General features: G+C 38.8%; 1 protein-coding gene across 1 annotated transcript in view; it reads left to right on the top strand.

The window, feature by feature from the left end:
* Col28a1 (collagen type XXVIII alpha 1 chain) overlaps positions 1 to 24,670 on the top strand; it is a 165,096-nt gene that overhangs the window by 64,015 nt on the left and 76,411 nt on the right. Inside the window, 9 exon segments of the mRNA NM_001431719.1 lie at positions 411 to 479; positions 1,585 to 1,653; positions 6,224 to 6,295; positions 7,005 to 7,073; positions 9,210 to 9,281; positions 12,710 to 12,778; positions 13,325 to 13,393; positions 16,955 to 17,023; positions 17,418 to 17,486. Coding sequence (NP_001418648.1) covers positions 411 to 479; positions 1,585 to 1,653; positions 6,224 to 6,295; positions 7,005 to 7,073; positions 9,210 to 9,281; positions 12,710 to 12,778; positions 13,325 to 13,393; positions 16,955 to 17,023; positions 17,418 to 17,486 — 627 coding nt within the window.

Raw genomic sequence — 24,670 nt, 5'->3', positions numbered from 1 at the left:
TAACAGCCACAATCTAGCCCATTCAACCACACCTGACTCTCTACGAGGATGAGGAAGCATGTATTTTGATTCTGTTTTTTGAGACAGGGTCTTATTATGTAGGTGTTGACTGGTCTGGAATTCGCTGTATAGACCAGGATGGCCCCAAACTCATAGAGATTGGCCTCTTACTACCTCCCAAATCCTATTGCTTACTGGAAGCATGAAATTTATTCCAATTATTTATGTGGGCTAAAAATTATTAAATTTCTCTTACTATCATAGAAGGAAAGGATATGCATTGGGGTTTAAGCAATGGGATTTGATTAGAAGCTTCCAGTTGTCTTGCTAATTTCTAATGTCACTTTAAAAGTCACAAGACTGTTCTCCATGTCATAATTTCACTAACATTTAAAACTTTTATTCTGAAGGGGATCCAAGGTCCAACTGGTCCACCTGGTCCACAAGGACCCCCAGGACAAGGCTCACCTGGTCCTAAGGTAATTTTCTAAATGACAGAGATATTTAGTACATTTATAGCATAATTGTCATTTATGATTAATTTTCTATGACTCTGCAAAAGAACAGATGGAATTGACTTGAAAATCAGAACATTTTATGCCAAATGATACTGGTATTATTAATGACTTAGAAAGTCTAATATTCTTCTTGCTTTAAGATGCTTTTACCTGCCTAACCTTTATTTATATCTTGTTTATATTTTTAATTATTGAAACTGTATTCTAGCAGTGCAAATAGGCAACCTTCTCTGGGCTGGTGGGCTTGTATTCTCACCAGTGTTCCCACAGTGGGTTCAAGTTCCAGAGTCTTCAAAAGATGGAGACAGAATAATCTAAAAAGTAAAGTTTACCTTGAACTTTGGAATCAGATTATCCCTTAGTTTGGAATCCCTTTTCATCCCTTGAGGAGAGGCAGTTATTATGTAATTAGTTACCATCCATAGATTTTCAAGAATCACTATTCATTGTTAAATAAATAAATAAATAAATAAATAAATAAATAAATAAATAAATAAATAAGAAAGTTCTCAGAGATGCTTGTTCACCTTGGAGCACACATATAAGAAAGATGCCATTTATACCCTTTAGATTTATTCGTTTGTTTGTTTTTGGAGGTGTAGGGGAAGAAGAGATCTTTCTATGTACATCAGGTTAGTCTCTGACACTTAGGATCACCCTGTGTCTGTGCCTCCCTAGTGTTGAGATTATAGCTGTGTCTCACTTGAGGTTTTACTTGGGGCTCATCATGAGGACTCAGGATGGTCTCTGATTGTTGCTCTTGGCCAGAGATCACCCGGGCTCCCCCTGTGTATGTTTAACTGTTAGATAATCTAACAATTTTTTCAAGGTGTTCCTACACGTATCTACTACATGCCTATATTTTAAGTCAAATGCAATAAAATCCATGTAACTGAAGGGACTTCACATGTAACTAGCACCATGTCTATACATGTGATTTTGTGTGTGAATTAAGTAGATATGATCATTTCATGTTTTTGATATACAAAAGTTCTGAGGAAATCTAAGGCAGGGATGATTTACTTTTATTTTGCTTCAACATTTAAATACATTTTTTTCCTCCCAGGGAGAAGTAGGCCGGATGGGACCCACAGGGCCTAGAGGACCAATGGGAATTGGAATACAGGGTCCAAAGGTGAGTTGATTGCTTCTAAGATGCTACTAAGCCGTTTACATTACACAGTGTAAGGCTTCCTGAATGTAAGGAAGAACATGCATCCACCATCTAAATGTATACACCTTGTTTCTCTTAACTTAAAATGTGACTAGGAAGAAAAGTACAATTATTATTTTTTCAGGTTTTTTTTTGGTGTTTCTGTTGGAAGCAGTTGTTATGAAACTCATACTTCCCTGGGGGTAGGGACCTTGTTCATCTCGTTTGTTATTGGATGTCAGTTTTGACCACGTGGTGTACCTCAAATACTGCTGTAGTGATGAATTGCGACTTCCTGTAACCTTCGCAGGTTCTGTACTTAACGTGACAGTATATAGACTCTAGTGAGCTACTCTGAGCTTTGAACTTCTCTATTGTTTGGCTATCATTGACAAGAGTCTAATAAATATTTGGATAGTAGAATATATCAGATGTCAGCTTAGCAAGAATATACATATAAAGAGATGATCCCAAAAGATCCTAACATTGTATTATAATTATCATCATTATTATTAGTGTATTAATAAAGCAATAAAAGATGTCATTTTTGCATGGCTTTGATATAATATATACTATGCTAAGTGCTAAGTATGATATATGTATACACAGAGATATAGATATACATATGTGTACATGTATACACATGCAGTATACAATTTACATGTCAATTTAGAGAGACAGTCCCCAGTATGTTAAGAAGGATCATCAGTTAGACTACCTAGGTTTAAATTCCAGTTTTTTCAGTAGTCTTAAATGTTTAAATACATTTAAATATTTACTCACTTAAGAACTTCACTTTAAGAGAGTATCTCATTTCATGTTTACTCACTCCCCTGCTTATTGCAGTTAACAACTGTTAGCAATTGTAGTTCCAGTTGCTCATTCTCATTGTAGCTTCTCCCGCCTCACTTACATTCTACCTCATACATACCACATTTTCTTTTGTGTAATCCAGACTTGTACAAAACCACACAGAGGTGCAACTGTTAAGTTCCAGAACCCCCAGTCCCTGGTTTGGATGCTGTAGGAATCCTGTCTCATGTAGACACCACGTCACCTCTTATCCACAGTATAGCCTCATCTTAACAGGAAAATATGAAATATACAGAGATACATTTCATCATTTTAATCTTTATTCCCTGGAAACTAAATGAACAGCTTTTTCATGTGCTCAGTGGACCTTCAGCTTTCCTCTGTAGGCTCCTATGGAGCCTCAGTACATTATGCTGGTTTTCACTGTTAGAGAGCTTTACGTCTGCATACTGAGCTTTGTTGGCAGGATTACAAATAGCTTGCCCTAGGTTGTAACTGACATATATCCTTTTAGTGTGTAGTTTGACAGTTTGATGTGTTTCTCTCATTTTATGTCTTGTGCTTTTAAAATATTATTTTAAAACACCTGAAAGTCATGAAAGTATTCTCACTTTGTTTTCTGAAAATTTTATGCTTTACGTTTTAAAGTGGTCCCTTACCCACGTGGATTTTAGCTTTGTGTGTATGGATGGGGGTCAGTATGGGGAATCTGGGTTTCCCTATATTGACAATGTGTCTCTGTTTTATTGTTTCAAACACCATTTTTGCCACACTGGTTTGTAATGGCCCCCATATCTTGTATCAGTTTAACTGTATATGTCAATAATAATCAGTGTGTAGGCCTCTCTATTCTGTTTCCTGTGTCTATTTGTATTTCTATGCACTGTTGCCTTCCTGTCTTCATTCTGCCTAATTTAAAATATGTTTTATCACTGGAGATACAGCTCAATTGATACAGTACTTGCTTAATACATGGAAAACTCAGGGTTCAGTCCCCACCACCATATAAACCTGTGTGGTAGCACATGTCTGCAATTCTAGCACACAGGAGGCAGAGGTAAAAGAATCAGACAGTCAGGGTCATCCTTGGGGCCACATAGCAAGTTAGAGGCCAATCTGGAATACATAAAAACCTTTTTCAAGGGGGGAAAACATAACATCGCATAACAAAAAGAATATTCTTATCTTTCTTGGTTATTGGTCATTCTAACACATTTTAGGATCAGGTTTGCTTGTCAAATTTGATAAAGTGTCTTATCAAATCTACAGACCAGCTATTGAGTTCTTCCAACCATAGGGTAAGGATTTCTAGCTTTCCAGGAAAATATTTTCACTTCTACCCCATAAGGTCATTCCCAAGGTCCCCAAAGAAATCTTGGCAGTATGAATCATTCTCTGAATTATTCTCTTTCCAACAACTTCTGACTAGCTACTACAGGCTATTGGAGAGGCACTTGCTTTGTTTTAATTTTTGGCAGGTTGAGCCTTATATGAAGTCACTCTGTGAAATCACTATTTCTGAGTGAATTATTTCTTACTTTTTCTTTTACCTATGATCTTATTATTTGAATAAAAACAAAAGTACATGATACCTTCTGTAAACCTTTAAAGTACTCCCTTCGGTCAAGGAAATTCTCTTCTATTTCAACTTTTACTAAAAAATTGCTTATTCATTATAAATAAGTAGTAAATTTCAGTCAAGTTCAATGGCTACTGAAATAGTTGTAGCAATTTTTCCTTTTTACACTGTTAACCTGATATATTAATAGGGTTTTTAGATGTTGAACCAGTCTTTTCTAGGTAAAGACAGCTTTTTAAGGTAAACTCGTTTAAGTAATGTACACGTGGTGCTTTCTTTTTAAAAATACTCCAGTCAATTAATCTTTCATTGAGGGTGTTTCATCCTTTTGAAATAGCCATTCATAGCGTTGCTAGCATATAATAAATAAACATGCTTACTATATACACTTTGACAGATTTGGGCGTATGAATGATGGTCTTGAAGCTTTCTCATTGAAACCAAGATAATAAAGGCATTCATGATTCATTAGAGTCAGCACACACTCTTTCTAAAACTGCTCTTCTGCTCTTCCCTAACTTCTGTATATTGACTTGCTTCCCACAACCTGCTCCACCATTGACTACTTCTGAGCTACATGTTGCTTCTTTCCACACAGCAGAATTACTCTAATATGCACTTTACAGGGTGTCTGAATAGTTGTTTCTTTGTACAAGGACACCACAATTTACTTATTCAGTTTCCTGGTGGTAGAAATGTTGGCTGTTTCTAAACTTTCACTGTTACAAAGTACAAACATTTATTGAAGTGTCTCTGGTCAACTGTTTTCCCTTTTCTTGATTACACATCTAGGAATGAACTGAATAGCTTAAATCAAAATGGGTAGATTTTTGTCTCTTTCTCTGTTTTGAAATTTTTGTATAAAATAGAGACCCTGTTCCTCAAAGTTTTGAAAGTTTAATGGGATTTGGCTCAAGAGCCAGTGAGAGCCTTGCTACCTTGGGAAGAATCACCACCTAAAGCAGAGGTTCTTAACCTCCCTGATGTGGAGACCCTTTAAGACATTTCTTAACCCTAAAATTATTTTGTTGCTACTCTATGACTGTCATTTTGCTACTGTTATATATTGTGATTAAGCATCTGATATGCAGGATGTCTGATATGCAGGATGCCCCACAGGTTGAGAACCACTGATCTAGAGGCTTTCAATCATTAGATGTGTTCGCTAATGGCATTGCTACATTAGACTCAACATTTTAATTGTAGAAGTTAGGTCCTGCTTCTTCCTCCCAGCAACATGCTCCCAGAAATAAGAATCAAACTCAAAATATATTTACAAATACTTTGGCCATATAACTAGGCTCTTCTCTGAGTAGATCATAACTAAAGAAAACCCATTTGGAACACATTCTGCCACTTGGCTGGTTACCTGTGCTTGGGTACCATGTGTCTGTCTCATTACATCTTCTGCCAAATCTCCCACCTGAGTCTATCCCAGAATTCTTTCTCCTCTCAGATGTACCTCCTTCCATTTCCTGCCTAAGCCACAGGCCATAGACTTTTTAATTGGCAGGTGAGGCATCTACCCAATACACATGATATTCTCTCCACAATTCCCCCTTTTAGTTCAATAAAAGGCTCTTTCCCCAGAACTGGTATGACTATGGCATAGATAGAGTGTCCTGGAAAACCAGAAATCTATTGTCTCATAATTCTGGAGGCTACAAGTCTGAAATCAAGGTATCTTACAGCCATGCCTTAAATAAACCGTACAAGGAAGAATCCTCCCTGGACTATTCTTGGCTTTTCCCTATGGTTGTCAGTTCTCTGCCCTCCCAGGCTGTGGCTGCTGCACCTCTTCCTTGTTTGTCTCTGATATTTCAGAGTTTCTGCTTCTTTTAACAGGGCCACATTGTCTTTCTATCATGATTCCAGTCAGACTGAGCTAGGACTTACCTTAACAACCTTGTCTAAGCTTGATAATATTTATAAAGATCCTATTTCCAACTACATTCAACTCTTCAAGGATGTCACAATTCAACCCATGGAAAAAGACTGAAAAACAGAGGGATTAGGTAACTTGCCCAAAGTTAAGAAGTTTTGTTGCTAATCACCTTTCTTTGTTCAGATGAATTTCTCAGCATTATAAGATATAGCCAATACCTCAAATTGAGGTACACTTTAAGGACATGTCATTGAAATAAATTTTTTATCCATCAGGGGGAGCCAGGCACAGTAGGGCTCCCGGGACAGCCGGGAGTCCCAGGGGAAGATGGGGCCTCTGGAAAGAAGGTAATCTTATGTTTTTATATATCATCAGTGTCAAAACTGTGGGACCCCACCAGCACCTCGGTCCTCCAGAACCTGAGGTTAAACTACCAGGACAGTGTCTATAAGAACGACCTTTCTTTTTCTTTACACCAGAAAGATTGCTCCACTGTCTGGCTGCCCCATGTGCTCTGAGTTCTGGCTGGTGTTTTGACCTGGGCATTTTCGCTTTCTTCCATGGTTCTTGAAGTCACATCAGTTTAATCTCAAACAAAACTACCTCCAAAAAAGAGAGAGAGTCTGTAAATGCATCTGGGAAGTTGAGGCTTATTGTAAAGATGTCCTGAACTATTTTGTGTTGACATTTGAAATACTCAGTTTTTAATAAAACTACTGAAAAATAGCAGATGGTGAGGTGGAAAGACTTTCTTGTTAAAAAAAAATCTACTAAATGTGAGCCAAGAGTCAAAGGAAAGTGAGCTTTAGCGCTTTGGAAATTGGCTGAGATGGGAGTTCTCTGTGGTATTTCAGCTGCTCTGGTTAAAGGGGAGTTTAATGTTAATTTATTCATTGATAAGTCTCCAACTAAATTTTGAGATGACACCAAAGGAAGGTATGGTGTGTTTTAGGGGGTAGTCCAAGTCAAATTCTCTGGCAATGAGAGGAGATACGAGGTGGGTTCTGCATTTTGTCGCCTATGAAGCAACTGAGGCAGTGGTGTCCTTCCCTCCAGGGAGAAGCTGGGCTTCCAGGAACAAGAGGCCCAGAAGGAATGCCTGGAAAAGGACAGCCTGGCCCCAAGGTATGCAAATGACAGCTCTGCAGGAAACAGCTGGCTGTGTGTCCCCAGTCAAGAGAGCCAATTTAAGAGCGATCTGACTTAAGTTCTTGCTATGTTAAACATGTTTACATCTTGCTTAAAACCACGAATACTGTCTTGTGAGGCTGAGAAAGGAGGCACGTATATATTATTCATCTTTATTTTCCTACAGCTATCTTAAGCTCCAGCATAAAGAACTCAGCACATGTTTTCTCAATGAATGGTCAACTGATATTTAGAGAAAACATAGGAAGGAAAAGAATCCACAAGGCACATTGTTAGAATTTGAAAGTACATAAAGTTTATTAAAATGTTTATAGGCTTTCTTTCACATAGTAGTAAGGCATATCACCTTATTAAATGTCAACTGGGTGACAGGGTTTGTAGCTTAGTGGGAGAATGTACTTACCACAGGCAAGACCATGAAATGGATTCCTAGTATAAAGCAAATAGGTAAATAAAGTGACAATTTTTCACATCATCCCCTCTAGAAATGCTACTTTAATAACATCTTTGTATGTCAAGATGAGAAGATATAAATTCTCCCATAGGATGAGACCTTTAGTAACATAACATACCACCTCAAAGGTGCAAGAATTCCTGTAGTTCTTAGGCAGAGTTATCATTCACACCGCACACTGCTAGTATTCTATTTATAATTCCGTTAAAATATAGCTAATTGGCCTTATAAAAGTATAAAGTCAAACCCTTAATCCTGAGATACTGAAATTTAAATATATCTGTACAATTTCAGCCACTTGAACCTATCAACTTTTTCTTCAAACAAGAAGACGGAGAATATTTTTCAAAACATGATGCATTTAGAAGTACCTGCCTATTAATAATCGGAAGTGAGAAAATTGAGAAGGGTAGTGAGAAAGATCTGAGGCTTAGGATATGAGGTGGCTGGAGAAAGTCCTCAGAAAAACAAGAGCACGTGAACCCCGAGTGAGGAAAACCTAAGAGAATGGGCAACAAAGCAGGGACAAAATGTCCCAGTCACCAAGGAGAGCATAGCACAAATAGTAACAGCACCAGATGATGCAGCCCAGGCTGTCTTTGGGCAATGCTGGTGGTTAGTGACATGTGGCCGTGCACCTATTGTGTTCTGAGATGTTTGGATCGGTACATTCAATTAACACTCTGGAGTTAATTGCATCATTGTGGATGCAGTGGGAGGCCCCTTGATTTATAGAGCATCCTTTTGTTGATGTGCTAGGATGTGATTCATTGGCTTTCAAGGTGCAGTCTCCAGATCAGCGGGGCCAGCATCACCCATGAGTATTTGACATGCAAATTATCAGGCCCTTGTTAGAAACAATCTAAATCGGAAACTCTGGACTGGGGAATTAGAAATCTGTGCTCTAGCGAGCCCTCCATGTGATTGTGATATTTGTTTGAAAACTGTGGCTAAACCTGGTGTACCAGTAATGTGCCTACAATCTCAGCCGCAAGCCCAAGGAGAGATTCCTTCACTGCCTTGGGCCCACATCTGGATATAGTGCCTCCCAGTGCAGCCTTATTGAGAGAGAGAGTACTTTAATGCTGTTGAGGTCTTGGTAGAAGGGAGTAGAATTCTTCACAGCCATGAGAGCACTGCTGAGGACAGCCATGCTGGGAAGCAGCAGGAGACAGTTTCCAGCTCTGCTGCAGGTTACTGCTTGAGTATCTTCTTACCAACCAAATTATTAGCCGTCTTTTTGTAGAGTGAAGTAGACTCCCCACGGAGGAAGAAATGGGGCCTTGATTTGAAAAATGTCTCTTTTAATGTTTTTAAACAGAAATAGCATGAAAATTGAGAGGCAGGATAAAAACCATCTCTTTGCCGAAATACCGAATGTATCAGAACCATCTGTGCACAGGACAGCGGGGCAGAAGACTCAAATTCAGACAAAAGTTCTCTAAGACTTGGAACTTAGGCGTAAAGAACATCAAATCGTTTTGAATTAATGATAAAGACTGAGCAGGTTTTTGAGGAGCTTTCTCAAACCTTGGGTGGCAAGGCTGTGCTCACGCCGATCACTTGAAAGCTGGTGTTTGAAAGCCTGGCTCTGATGTGGGAGCCGTGGAGGATGATGTGTTAATACGACCTCTGTATTTTTGTAATTATTCTGTCAGGGTGATGAAGGAAAGAAAGGGAGCAAAGGAAATCAAGGACAGAGGGGGTTTCCAGGACCCGAAGGGCCAAAGGTATGTTTCTCATATTCTCATCTGTGCTTCGAGGACATGCTAATTGTGTCTGGTTTTAATAGATATTAAATTTCCACTTCAAATTTGATTACTTGTTTCCTTCCCAACAAATACACAAAAAAAAACCCCAGAGGAAAATGTCTTTAGACAACTTTCCAATCCAGACCATGATAGAATGGAATAAAGAAGTCTCACAAGGTATCTATCTGTGCTTCTGGGAGACAATCAGACGGCCAATCGTCTCTAGGAATTACCAAATGTTGAGAGACTGGGGTAAAGGTAGGGCCCTAGCTTATCCCTCTCCACCACGTTATTTTGCTAAACAGTGAGTCTAGCATTGATTGACCGGCATACTGAAGAGAAGCTTTGGAAGGCCTGTCCCATCCTGCTCTGCTCTGAGCCATAAGAGCTAGTCACTTATATGACCAGAGCAATGGTGACAAAACAGAGTCAAAGACAGCTCTCTACAGTCTGTGATATTCAGTAAGTGCTTGATGCAGGAGTTACTCTGAGAGAAAAACCAATGCTGTGAAATGGAAGATAAGGGTCTGTGGTCCAAATTGTGCAGAGCAGGGTGCTAAGGGGGAAGTGGAGACTAAGGGGGTATAGGAAGAAGTGGCTTAGTGAGAGCATGGTGTTGTTGATGTGAGCAAATTCGAATGGTAATCCTGAGACTCTATGTCTCCAGAAAGACACAGGTTATCAAAAAAAGAGGTGAGAATATTTAAAAACCAAGTGAATAGTAAGCAACTTTCTTTTAGAGATTTTATTAGGTTTATTAATTTTACGTGTGTACATTTTGCCTGCATGTATGCACATATACCGTATACCATATACCATATGACTCGTACCCATGGAGGTCAGACAAATGCATCTGATCCCTGGAACTGTCATTAGGCATGGCTATGTTGATGTTAGAAACAGAACCCAGGCCTTCTGTAAGAACTACGAGTGCTCTTAACTACAGATCTACCTCTCCAGCCCTCAGAAAGTAAGTTTTGAAAACTGGTGTCGTCAAAATAAGAGAGCAACAAAACACGATTGCCTGTAGAACTATGATTGGTTATGTTGCTCAATACCCATCACTGTTGTGGGGACATTGTTAGAAAGTCAGGTGTCTTCGTCATCCCCTTCCCCCCAGCCCCAAACCCCACCCCAGCCCTGTGTCACAAAGGTTTGGATTTAGTAGATTCTTGGGGACAGACTCAGGGGTCCACGTTTCCTCAAGGGCCACAAAGTAGTTCAAGAAACACATTGTAAGGAATTGTCACTGTGTAAGAAATATATTTTATTAGCATTAGCAATAAGGCATTACTTTTCACTGTCGTAGCTAATATTATTCAAAGTACATCTGATGTTTTAATAGAGGATTTTTATAGATGAAGAAAAAACTGCCATATTTTAAAACACAATAAAGCCTTTTCATATTTTAAAAGTAATAAATCTAGAAACATAATTTTTGCCTTAACCCTGGTTTTAGTGAAGTTTATTAATTTATGTATTTGTGTGTGTACATGTGCCATGGTATGTGTGTGTGTGTGTGTGTGTGTGTGTGTGTGCGTGCGTGTGTGTGCATGTGTGCACATGGTATGCATGTATATGTGTGCACCATGGCGTGTATGTGTGTAAATCAGAGGACAGCTTGTGGAAGCCAGTTTTCTCCTTTGCCATGTGGATTGCGGGGATCTAACTGAAATTGTCAGGCATGACAGCAAGTGCCTTTACCTGAGCTGTTCTCCTGTCTTTAGTGGAAATTTTTAACTGACTAACATTTTGCTCATTTGTAGAGGATTGGATGTGGGCTAATCTGTTGTCAGAGCGTGAATCATGTGTCATGTGACACACCCACAGGTTTGGATTTAAGGATGCACACACACATGCTGTGGCATGAAGGAAGTCCCAACAGGCTGTGTGCTCAGTTAATAGGCTGTGCTGTGGAGAATTCCTACAGCAGAGGTGTCAGCTGGGGGCATGAACATGTTCCTCCTAGAAAAACTGGGATGACCCACCTCATCTACTTAGACTTAAGGACTCATAGGTCAGGCAAAGGAGGAGTTAGCTAGTGAGCTGAGATCCTTGAAGGACGAACTGAGGCAGAGCATAGAAATAGTTGTTTCTGAGTTAGGCCTCTACCAGTTTTGTTTTGTTGTGTTTTGTTTTGTTTTTTTTAAAGGGCCAGATAGAACACAGTTCAGCTTTGCCTGCCAAGAAGCAAAATTGAGTTTGCTGTGTAGGCACTTAGATTATAACTGCTTGAAAATGTGAAAACTAGTCTTAGTTCAAGGCTGCCAAAACCTAGGGCACGCTGACTTCGACCCGCACTTTGTAATTTCCTCATCTTCATTCTGGAACAGTAGTTTCCAAATTTCCATGATTACAAACACCTGCCTGTAAAGTTTTGATCACATTCCAATACAAATCTGATCATTTTTTTAGTTACAATTTTTAATGTATAAACCATTTTGCTAATGTTCTGTAAATATTGTAAACTATTATAATTTTTGGGTAGGAAAATGAAAATACATTAAGTTGTGATATTTTCTTTCTCTACCCCCATGGGTCATTTTGAACACCTTGGGATGTGTAGTAACAAGTGCTTTAGAACAGAATCTCTCCAAGAGTGTTAGCCACACTTCTATCAGAATCCCCAGAGCTGCTAATAAAAATTCATATTCCTGGACCCCCATCCTTTAGAGCTGTGAGGTCTGGATTTCTGGGGCTTGTCACTGGGCACTGGATATTTAGAAATGTTATCTGTATGCAGGAGTATTTGAGGAACACTGATCTAGACTCAGGTGACACACAGACATTACCGTTCTGCTACTTGAGCCTTGGGAACTCGATATTAGAGAAAATGGAGGCAGAAGAACTTGATAGAGGGAGGGCAGGAAGGCAGGGGAGAGAAAGATGTTTCAATTTCCCTATTCAACTATAAAATAAAATACGTAATCTCTGCTTCTAAAAAAGACTGCATACAATGGAATCCTGATATAACAGGAGCCATGACAATACAAGCAAGGAAACAAATTGGTTTATAAATTAGCCACGGACTGTGAAACTTCTGCTGGAGACTATTTGTATGATTAAATACAAGATTTTTCCCCTACAAGTTTCTTGGTGTACAATATAAAACATGGGCATCATGGATTGCTTCATATTTATTAGCCAGTAAAAAGCTACATGAGAAATAAAAAATTCCTACTATTCAGGAATTAATTGAACACATTTATCTAAAGGCACTGAGAACTTGCAGGGTAATAACTTCAGTGGTGGTTTACAAAGGATGTTCCAATCATTTTCACATTCATACTTATAGAGACAGCGGTTTTAATATTCTGAAATGGGCAGATACTTGTTTTCTTTTCCTCCTATAATTACTGTATAGTTTCTCTACTTGAAATGTAACAGTTTTTTTCTGGTTTTCTCAGGGAGAACCGGGCATTATGGGCCCCTTTGGAATGCCTGGAGCATCAATTCCTGGACCATCTGGACCAAAGGTATATATTCTTGGCACTTTTTAAAGTTGTGGAGTAGAAATATATATGTATTTTTATGACACTGATGATGGTTTTATATCACTTATGATGGTACTTGTAAGCTAGAAGTGTAGTTTGGGGAGATCCTTAAGAAATATGCACAGATAAGCAGACTCAAAGCCAGACTTCATTCCTGACACTAAGCTTGCCTTGTCACCCTGTGTTCCTTCTCTCAGTCCCCAGGCCTCAGCACATGTAAGACTGTTGCTACATTTACAGGAGAATCTACAAGGATCTATAATCAAAAGTCTGGAGGAAAAGATGCACTCAGTCTTACATCTAAATATTTGAGTCTAATTGTCACATATTATTTTGTGGATTTCCCCAGACACCTATAGAAACATTTATTGACCGGTTTATTAAGTCTTCAGTTGAGTTTCTCCAATTTGTTCGAAGGATGAGACAGACACATTAAGCTTTTTACACATTGGCGGTCTATTATGACTATGCATTTCTGTAGTTCTTCATGTAACCTTGAGCCTTGCCAATGTTATTTAAAATGGACAGGGAGACCGAGGAGGACCTGGAATGCCTGGTCTCAAGGGAGAACCTGGACTTTCTGTTCGAGGACCAAAGGTATGATTTATTGCTGCTTTCTTTCTTGATGTGATTAGGTAAACTTGAGGAATGTAATGAAGAGATAGAATACTTGCCTAACACACACAGGACCCTTTGTTTCATCCCTGAACTTCAAAACAAAATAAGAAGAGGAGGAAGAGGAGGACAGGTTTGAAGAAAAGGAGGAGGAAGAAGGGTAGAGCAAGAAGAAGAGGACTTGATCCCTAATATATCAGCCGTCTTTCTGTCACCATGTTGAAATATATGCATCATCAATTCATTAGTTTATTTTGGCCCATGGTTTCAGAGATTTTAGACTGTGAATGTCTATCCCTTTTTCTTGAGGTCCGTAGCATCTTAGTACATCAAGGTAGGAATACATGATAGAAGGTTTCTGTTCACTTGTTGACAGTCAGTGAGCCAAAGGAGATAGGAAAGGGTTGCAGTTCCGATATCCATTCTGAGGAAATGCCCCCAGGTACTTAATTTCCTCCAACTAAACCTGACACTCTAAAGGCTCCACCAATTCCAGTGCAGCCACAGGCTGGGGGCCACTCTTTGAACACATAGATCTTTAAGGCTTGTTCAAGATCCAAGCTATCCTATTTAATAGGTTAATCATTTACTTATAATATCTATCTATCAATGAAATACATATAAAGAGGCTATGCCCTTTGTGGGAAGAAGAAAATTTTTAAAAATCCCACAGAAGCTCAGCCAGGTTGTTCATCCTGCTTCTGGGACCCTAGCTGTACAGTTAGTTGACTCAAGAAAATTGTTGAAATTTCTCATGTGAAACTATAGATGTTATCTTGTTCAGCTAATTGCGGGGACCATTTCCATGTTGTTTGGTAACTGGCTGTTGACACTCCGTGATCTCTGCTGTGTATCTATCCTTACTCTTCCCCATGCATGACAATGTACTCTTACATTCAGCCACATCTTTCTCTGTTCATGATTGTTGGGCATTGCAGATGATGGTGGTGTTTAAAGATGCTTGCTGTGCTCGCTTCGGCAGCACATATACTAAAGATGCTTGCTCTTTAGCCACACATTTTTCCTCTTTGGGGCTTTAGTAGTATTCTTGATGCCATTCATTTCCAAGGGACTCATTTCTACATTTTTCAGGATCATACACGCCTTTGAGTGTATGATGGGAGGTTGGCACACTAAGTCACTTTTACATGCTACATCAGTGATCTCTCAGGCCCGCCCTATTCCCCATTTCAAAATACCCCATCCATTTTTGTGCAGTTATGTGTTGAATGAGAGACAGGTCACAGCAAATTGCTTCTGTAGGACATTTTCTACAGAATATAGTGAAGAAAGGAAATGTGGTAAAATTTGATTTATAAAATTGGTGTGAGATATCCTAAATCAAAATCAACCCCTAGGCTTGAACCAAGACACTTCCTAGCTTCATTGCCTTGCTCATGGCTGTGCCCAAATACCTGAGAAGAAGCAATTTAAGGTAGGAAAGGTTTAGTTTGGTTCATGGTTCAGGAGACAAAGTCCATACGGTAGAGACAGCATGGGGACAGGGATTTTCTCACATCTTGTCTGTTCAGGAATCAGAGCAAGGAGAATGCTGGGGGTCATATTGCTTTTCCCTTTTCCCCTTTTATTAATTCCAGAACCCAGTCTATGGCATGGTCCCAACCCATGTTCAGAGCAAGTTGTTTCTCCTTAGGCAAAGTCACTCGAAACTCTCTCAAACACAAACATATAAGCCTGTCTCCCGGGTAATTCCTAATCTAGACAAATTGACAATGAGGAGAGCCCATCACACTTGCTGTTGCAATTAGAAGTAACCAAGTTACTGCAAACTCTGCAGGAGAGAAGACGAAGACCTGTAGGGAAAAGGTGTTTGTAATGTGTGTTCAGGATCCCCTCCTTTGTGTGAGTACCAGCAGTTAATCAGTTACAGCTGCTGGTAATATATCATTGGCCTAGAGCACAGAAATAAAAACCAGAAGTAAACTGGATTCTTTTTCTTTTGAGCATAACCAGGGAGCAGTTACTTCGTATATATAATATATATTATACTTATACACAAGTATAATACATATTATTAATAATATATATTATATACTTATTTTGTTGACCTTTTTCTTGTATCCTAAGCATGGGGGCAGAGATGGAGTCTTATTTGGGAAACTGTCTCAGACATGAATAACCAGGATTATGTTAAATGTATCTGGGGTGGCTTAGAAAGCTGAGTTTGAGCAGTTTCCCGTAGTTGGGGATATACTAAATTCCCTTCACCTTGATCTTGCTCCCTACCACACAGACAACTTTAAAAAAAATCATCTTGAGTTTCTGATGGTGGTAAATAGTGTACTCTGTTTCCATTAAATGGCCAAATGGTCATTAAGGTGATCCTTTGTGAGGCTTAACCACATAAAACCAGCTGCTGCATTCATGCCTCTCAAATTAAATTTAACGTTCTTGGTGCTTAAAGGGTCTGCAGCTTTTATCCTTCCTCATTCATTCATTCATTCATTCATTCATTCATTGGTATAGAATTAGGATAAATGGAGAGCCAGACTGTGGGCAATATTTTGGATAGGAATAACCACAATTTGATCTCAGAATTGTCTAGTGTGTAAAGAAAATATTTGAAGGTATCATTTGCTTTTCCATTCATGGAAAATAAAAGTTAGACTGTTACTAGAGTTTCCATCTAATATAAAATAATAATAAATAAGTAAATTAAAGAACAAAGAACTTTTTTATCAAAATAAATAACGAGCACAGACAGAGGCTGCAAGCCATCACAGTAACAAAATGGTGTGTTGAGAAAAATAGTTTTAAAAGCATACTTAGTAAGTCTTTGAAATTAATACATATTCTAAGAGATTCTTCAAGTCCTTTTTATCCCCTCTGTACCAATTTTACTCTACCCAGTGATTTTTGGGTTTCTATTTGTAAGAGAATTACACAGTAACATGCTGTCTAAGGGAAAAGAATCATCTCTCTCTGGTCTCTGTATAGGAAGTGAATGCCTGACAGGAAAAGTCATGGTGCCCAAGGTTAACAGCAAATAGTCAGGAACCCATCACTCTGCACCTTAGTCTGTTTGAACTCCATTTGGGTGATTCAGTGCTCTGTAATTTAGGCTCAGGGAGGAGCACAATAGATGTAACTCACTGTGCTAGGCTTGTTATATTTGACAGTCTACACTCAAAATCTGTTATGTAATCTTTTTTCCTCCTCCCCACTCAGTGCTTCCTAAATTTTCTCATGTTTATAATTCTCCCTAATTTATGGTACAATAAATGATTGTATATTTTTAATTAAAATAATAACAGTGGCTGTTTCTCAATTCTTGTGACCCATGTTTCCTATAGAAGTCTTTGTATGGTTCATACATTCCTTACTTTTCTGCCACACATCCTGGTAACCTCAAATGTTGGGACTTCTGAGGAAATAAGCAATTGCTAAATGTAGCAGGATATTTTTCTAAAATTTCCTTTGCTTTGTCAAATCGATTGTTGTTTTATTGAATTAGTGTTTAGCTTAAGCTCTGCTAGATATCCTATTATTTGGTACCATGACTTGGTATTTGAATTTCTACAGGGTGCCCAGGGTCCCCGGGGACCAGTGGGTGCTCCAGGACTCAAAGGTGATGGCTATCCTGGTGTGGCTGTAAGTATAGATGTGTCTTCTTTTTCATATAAATCCTCTTAAGTGTATGCATATTAAAAACACATATTTGAACTATGGTATGATGATTTGAAACATGTATATAATGTCATGATCAAATTGGGCTTAATTAGCATTCCTGTTTCCTTAAACCTTTACCATTTCTTTGTGTTGGGTACCTTTAAATTCTTGTAGTTCCTTATAAAATAAATGGTCAGCTGTTTTAATGACAAAACCTTTCCTCCCTCCCTCCCTTCCTCCCACCCTTCTTTCCTCCTAGTCTCCTCCTTCCTTCCTTTTTCTCTCTTTACCTCCCTTCTCGTCCTCCCTCCCTCCACCTTTCTGAGGATTGCATACTCCAAGGATGCTTATTTTATCCTATATTACATCACCTTAGGGACCTCGAGGATTGCCAGGACCCCCTGGACCAATGGGCTTACGTGGTGTGGGAGACACTGGAGCGAAGGTAAGATTTTTAAAGTGAGCAACAGTACTGCTTTCTAAGAAATGCTTATAGGTGACTTTGGTAAATGTGTTTTATTTTGTTCTGACACGGTAGAAGAATAGAGATGTAGGAAATAACTGCTGAATTATTCACCTTTACTCATCCGCTTCCTGGGAAATGAACCTATGAATATGGTGATTGACTTCTTGGCCCTTGAACTGACTCTTTGATAGCAAGCCTCATACTTTATTGTTTCCTCCTCTTCCTGGACCAAGGTCGGTTCAGAGCTTTCTTCTCTCCGCTTTTTCCTTAGCCTGTTTCAACCAATCCCACAGCTTTATCACTAGCTTCATGATGATGTCACCCAAGTCTCCAGCCTTTCTTCCTTAAGTTCCTTTTCTTGTTGATCTAATTTATTACATATTTTTATAGGTATCTTTAATCTAACATTCAAACCCTTGGTTCTTATCCTGGGGTACTTTCCATCATCCTTGAACTAAATCAACCTTGGTCCCCTGTTTTCCACAGTTTTCCTACAAATCCTTCCCCTTGCTTCATTCTGGCAGTCTCATGTTCAAAATGATCCTACAGCCTGGATCACTTTCTTCTGTGACTTCCTTCAGGCAAACCACCACCATGCTCGGGTACTCAGATGACCTCTTCACTGAGTTTCCTGCTTCCAAATCTGCCCTCCTGTAACTTAGCAGGTTAGGTGGTTTTTTAAAACCGCACATCAGAGAAAATTCCATTTCTCTTCAGAAATACACTGGTGGCTTCTCTGGACTTAGAATGAAACCCAGAGACAATCTCAGGCCTTTGAGGCCCTTATGACTTGACATAGCTTCCCTAGACTCAACATCTAGTCACCCTGGGCTACCATCCCTGCAGCAGATTCATGCTTTCAGAGTCATAGATCTGCAAGGATAATCAGATCTTAAGGCCTTGGCTAAAGTTTTCTTTCGGATTTCCCTTATAAAACAGCATCCCTGCTAACTTTTTTCATAGGTTCTATGTGTAGACCAAATGGATCACTCTAAGGAGTCATTATACTTATTTATACCAATGGTACTCTGTGGGTTCCATGAGATGTGAGGCTTCTTGGAGGTAGGTTCTTCGTAGTCTCTGCTAATCTCTTGACTCCAGAACTGTTAGTACCCCACTCTAAAATCTATTGAGTTAAGTGGAAAGCAGATGGATGTTTAATGTTTTCACAGGAAAAGATATTTTGAATGATTCAACTATTCACTTAGACCTGTCATGTCTCTAGGCCATTATACAAAGACCTATGCATGCTTCATGCTGATTGTTACTCTTTTGTTGTTGTTGTCGTCTCTGCTGCACGAGTTAGAAGTGAGAGTGCTTATGTTCTGCCTGTCTAGGGGATAGTAAGTGCTCTTTTCGTCTGCCAGCTCAAGGGGAATGAAAGACTAAAGACCCATGGCAAAAACCATCATCTGTAGGAGAGATGTCTCTATCTGCCCCAGTAGCAATTCCTGGGGGTAATTGCATGAATCTCAGTGAGAAGTGTAGCTGAAAGTGCATGTAGACCTTGAGATGCACTAATCAAAGGGGGGTTTGACTCAGGACTAACTCCAGTCCGCAAATAAGCCTCAATGTCAACAAGCCATACAATATTCAGATATTAGGACACTTTTTTCTTTAACACATAACATCTATCAAAACATTAAAATTTAATAAAGTAGAAAGATTCGATATATAAATATCATCACTTCCTGCTCCAAATGAAACATTGGTAAACCCTTTTGTTATTATACTAAATATTTCCCTACAGGAAACAGAAGCTTATTTCTATTTAAAATAAGATATGAAATAAAATATGTTAACTATATACTTGGCTGTGTTTGTATTGCAAAGTAAGCATATGGCCATTTATATTTTCAAAGAGTAGCTGGTTATGAATATTTATACAAGTATTATATTAAGTTATCATGTTACAGCTTCATCTGTAGCATTAATAGCAACAAAGATAATGAACATTTAAAATTTAATCCTTATGAACATTCTTCTTTGTCAGATTATTTAATATGCAGACTAAGGTGTTTTCTGAGTGATTTTATATATCATATTCCTGAAAAAAAAAGAACCTCTTGTACTTACTTTCATATTTTTCATTACTTTTTTGACATAAATGCCAAGCAAAGTGTTTTTATTTGCAATTTTTTTATCCTACCTTTTTGATTTTTAAAAGCAGCAAATGTATTTCCAGAAGTCCCACTGCGCCTTTTCCAAAACTCATCTTGGGCTCCGACTTGTTTCCAGAAGTAGGGGGTAGAAGAGGAACAGAACCAGACTCTACCTGTTTCTGTTCATCTATTCCCCATGCACTGTACTTCCTCTCTTCCTTGCCTCCTTTCTCTTCCTGTGCAGAATGCGTTAGTCCCAGAACTCTAGCTCAGAAAAAGATACTAGGAACACGAGCTAGTCTTAAAAGCAAAGAAACTTTTCAATGATAGATTTGAAAATAAAGGAAATTTTGGAAGCAAACAGTAGCTTATAAATAACTTTCAAAATCATCTCTCCTTTTGCATAGAGGCCTTAAGTCTCCATCTGGCCTTCCCTTCTGAAGACGACTAGGGAAGCACACAGACATACATGAAGAAAGTAAAGGAGATCCTTTGAAAGAGTCGGATTTGAGTTAATGTTGTACTTCCGATAAAATAAAGATCAAATCAGCACAAATCTGTCAGTGACAGACAACAAAAACCTGGCACCCAAATATGTAACAAATTTTCCTGTTTCTTTGAGTTAAAATGACAGACACTGCAGGTATTGAGAGGTGTGTGTGCCCACTTTTCTATCTTGATATGTTTTTCATTTAAACTCTGTGCAGTCACCTTAAAACCTTGGCCTTAAGGCATCAACTTGTGTTTTGAAATGAGGAAACTATTAAGGTTGATGATTAATTTATGATGGCTTATGTGATATTTAGTTAAGGTCACATATGTTTAGCATATGACACAAACAGTGGAATCAAAGCTTCCATGTTTTCAAACATAGAAAAAGAAATGCCTGGCATCTAGCACCTTGTTGGACTCTGTTTTTTTTTTTTCCTAGTAGAAACTGTTTATAGACCATCACGTTTTGGCAAGAATTTCTGAGCTCTATCAAAATTCTCCTAAAAAATTTCAAGGACAACAGTAGATGTAAGTTTGCAAGTCCACCTGGGAAACATGCTGGGAATGGACCAAAGCATTTAGTCTCTTGTTGAGTGGAAAAGGCTCACGCTGTGTCCTGAGGTCTAGACCCATATACTATTGGACCCCTGATGGAAACCATCCTCAGAGACCTCACTCATCTCTGCTTGTGTTCCTCCACTAGAGCCCGGAGGATAAAGGGATCCTTGTGATTTCTGGATATTTAGGAGCGGCAGTTAAGTCATTGCTCTTATGTCTTTACATGAAAAAACCCCAAAGGAGCCTGAAGCTGAGAGGAGAACCTCAGATAAGTTGCAGTCTTGGAGTTTGCTTTAGGCCTAATTGAAATAGAATATGGGGATGGCTTTCTGAGTTCCTCAAGGGCAAATTCACCTTGCTTGGTCCTCTTCCTTCTGTTAGTGCTGGAAAAAGCCAAGGTTGTATCAGAACCTGTGGAATGGTTTCATGTACACTTATCCTTCAAGCCAATCTGGATTTGGGGGCATTCAAATGGCTGCTTAGTTATCAAATGTTTGAAATAATATATCAGAAGGTTTATTGAGTTTTTATTGTGCTTTGAATTATGATAGTGTTAAAATTAATATTTTCTCCTAAATATTTCTAAAACACTGCATTTTGAACAATTTCCCCTTTTTTTAACAGAAGAGAGGAAATTGATGACCAGAGGTTGAACAACTTGTCTCTTTAGAATGTAAACATTTTCATAGCATGTGTGCCTGAGAGTGAATCTATGAATGTGATGAGTAACTGACTGAATGAAGGCAGGATGACTTCCCAGTTTCCGGTGCTCAGTCAGAAGATCTGTCCATCTCCAAATTGTCTCATGCTGTTTTGCATGCAGTTGGATTGCTTTTCTTTTTATTCTAGCTTTTCCATCATCAAAACTTAGATTATATAAACTGCAAAGAAACGCACAAACGCAAACCAAAAAGAGTTAAACATTTCCCCCCAAATTAAATATCGAGTATTGTAAATACATCCTTTATTTGACAAAAGTGGCTCATAGTAATAAATTAAAATGCAAGTCTATGTGAAATTCCACTGAGTATCATTATTCTAAAAATGTTCCCAGCATCTGAATTGCTTCTCTGTTCTCAGCAATGGCTCACATATGTGCATGCTACCACCGAGTCTTGGCAGAATAGAGGACCAATTCACACAGAGATGCATTAGGAATCTGGGCCTTCCATCAGCAGATGCAGCTGGACAAGGAACTCCATTTTGAGCAGGCCAGACAAGAAGGGCCAGTCAAGGATGCAGGCTTACGGATAACGATATTAAGGATTCACGATTTCCAAAGTGGACTAGAAGCCCACCTCTTCATACTAGACTCCAAATTTGGAGGATGCAGAAAATGGGAGTGAATCTGTGAGGGGTTCAGGGATACTTATAATCAAAATACATTGTCATGAAATTCTCAAAGAATTCCCAAAAATTATATTAAAATTGCTAAGCAATGGGAGATGAGCTCAAAGTATAAATCAAGCCAGAAACATGTGAGGTTTGACAGTTAGGGAGCTTGACCTGTAGGCTTCTGAAAAATTCAAGTTCAGGACCTAGGAAATCTGATGAGGTAACTTTTCAAGGCAGTTTTGAAATAAACCTGTGTGAAAGTTGAGCTCACTCCAGGCTACCCACTACTTTGAGTACTGCTTTCTTCTCTGCTTGCTGTTTTCTGGGGCTGCAGTCCACTTCCCTGGAGTACACACATACATCTCTGCAGCCCTGAAGAGAAACACTAAACCTTGAACGTTCATGACTGGCATCAGTGTCAACACATTTTGTGTTTTTAGTAATGCAGCCTGGAGGAACTTCCTCCCTATGAAAAGCTCCAATGAGCTGATTTTGAGATTAGAAAGAAATTACCAAAAAGCCTCAATGTTCTACAGCAAGCTTTAGTGTTATCAGGATCTAAGAGAGACATTTGCTTGAGGGCCATTGTAAATGGTAGAGGAGTTAAAATTTAAAGCTAGGAAGAAAGGAAATGTGATAGCAACTTGAGAATTGGTCTTTCTAGAGCCTTTTCAATGGTTTTTGTAATCTCATAATTCTTATGCTTGTAGTCATCACTGTTTTTCTGGTTCTTTAATGGCCATCAGTGAGATGTGACAGAGGGATACGACAAGCATTTAGTTGGTCAATCTTTTACAAGACTGCTATCTGGGAGTCTTTATAAAACCTCTAAAATTTCCACTAACATCATTGTGAGTATGGTATCCAAGAGTTACTAGACCATGGCATTCATTGACCTAAGTAATGGTGCATATGTGTTTAAGGACATTGTAGTTACAGCTTAATTTCATTTTGAAACCAGAAAGGGAGAGACATTAACCAAATGCTATTCATTGCCTTGATTTCTCCTTCCTTATTGAAATTCAACCTCCCCTTGGCTTCATCATTTAGTGAACTCTTCAGAGTGTCGCTTCCTGAATAATTCTCAAGACTGATGTTCCACAGTGAATTCATTTTAGTTTTTGATATCCCCAAACCAGAAAAGAGTGAGACCACTGCATGAATAACTGTAAATTACTTCCCTACTCCTCTCAAATAATGGCAAGGGTTTCACTGGCCTAAACAAAGGAAGAGAAGTTCAGGAAAGCCTTGTTAATATATATGTTTGCGTAAGGCAGTCTAATGGGTCAATTATTTTCTAAAATATTTTATCTGAATCTTACAAAATAAAGAAGGCACAACAACAGGCCATTTCTTCATCACTGCTGCCTTAGTGCCATTTGTCAGCTCCATGACTTTATGAGGTCATTTAGTTCCCCCTTGGCTTAGCCTCCTCATCTGTGATTGTACTTCACAGGGTAGTTCTGAGAGATGCATGAGGTGATGCTCCTAAGGCATTTTCCTGCATTTTAACAGGAAAACATTCTAATTAGTAGCCATCATAGCGTGCATCATTACCAAATTGAGTACATTGCAGGCTGGACGGAAAGAGAATCAAAGGACTTGTCTAGATAGGTGATCTAGGATTAGATCACTGCTAAGTTTGGGGTAAGCCACAGAATCAGGAACAGCAGTGAAGGGAAGTGAGGGGATAGCAAGAGAAGATTCAGGCAGCCATGCACTTACACAAGTGACATGGGCTTTTATAACCCAGGGAGAATTTTATAACTCAGAATATTGTGTTGCTGTTGTTTTCTCCTTGAAACTATGGCTGACCTGATGTAGGAAGGAAAAAAAAAACCCATTTACAGTCACACAGCTATGGTCTCTGCATTAACTAGCACCTGGAAAAAAGTCTCTGGAGACAGTGACCCTTTTAGATCTGGTTTTAGCAGTCATAAAATGAGAAATGGACTCAGAGAATTGAATTTCACCAAGCTACATAGGTTTGGGCATGTCCTATGTCCTCTGAAGCCTCAGTTGCCTTATCTATCAAATGTAAGCTGATGTTCATGGGGTTATTAAGATAACAAGTGAAATTACTTGCTGCATAATAAACTATGTAAATGTTTATTATTATTCATAGTAGTAATTTTATTATAAATTCCAGCAAAGGTTTGCTGATGTGAGGAAAAGGTGCATGTAGGAGTAACTGGCAATTCTTTTTTTCCTTTCTTATGTGAAAAACTGAAAGTTTAGTGCATGCTTAATATCACCATCACAAGAACTTGCATGATTTTTTTGAGGAGTCAAAAGGAAACCACTCTGCAAGGTGATGGTGGCTAAAACCTTCACTGGATCATTCATCCACAGGAACAAGGTCTGCAGTCAGACTTAAACTTGGCCATTCGGGGAGATAGAGATCCCCTTTGTGGACAATGAGAAGGGAAGGCCATTGAACAATATTTTCTTGAGGGAGAGGAGGCAGATAATTGTAGAGTTTAGGCTGGGGGATTACCAACTTGGTGAAGTGGTTACAAAAAGAAACTCCAGACTTTACTATTTTGTTCATTGTCTCCTAGTACAAGGGCTCCCTCTGCAGGTTCTAACACCCTCCAGTGTAACATGACTAGCTAAATCCATTACTAGAGAATGCTACTCTACCTACCGACAATAGACCTACACACTGAAAAACTG

The sequence above is a fragment of the Rattus norvegicus genome, chromosome 4, assembly GCF_021556685.1.
Source record: "Rattus norvegicus strain SHRSP/BbbUtx chromosome 4, alternate assembly SHRSP_T2T, whole genome shotgun sequence".
NCBI classification, from domain to species: domain Eukaryota; kingdom Metazoa; phylum Chordata; class Mammalia; order Rodentia; family Muridae; genus Rattus; species Rattus norvegicus.
The sequence above is the reverse complement of the archived record's forward strand: the minus strand, read 5'-3'. Positions and strand labels throughout refer to the sequence as shown.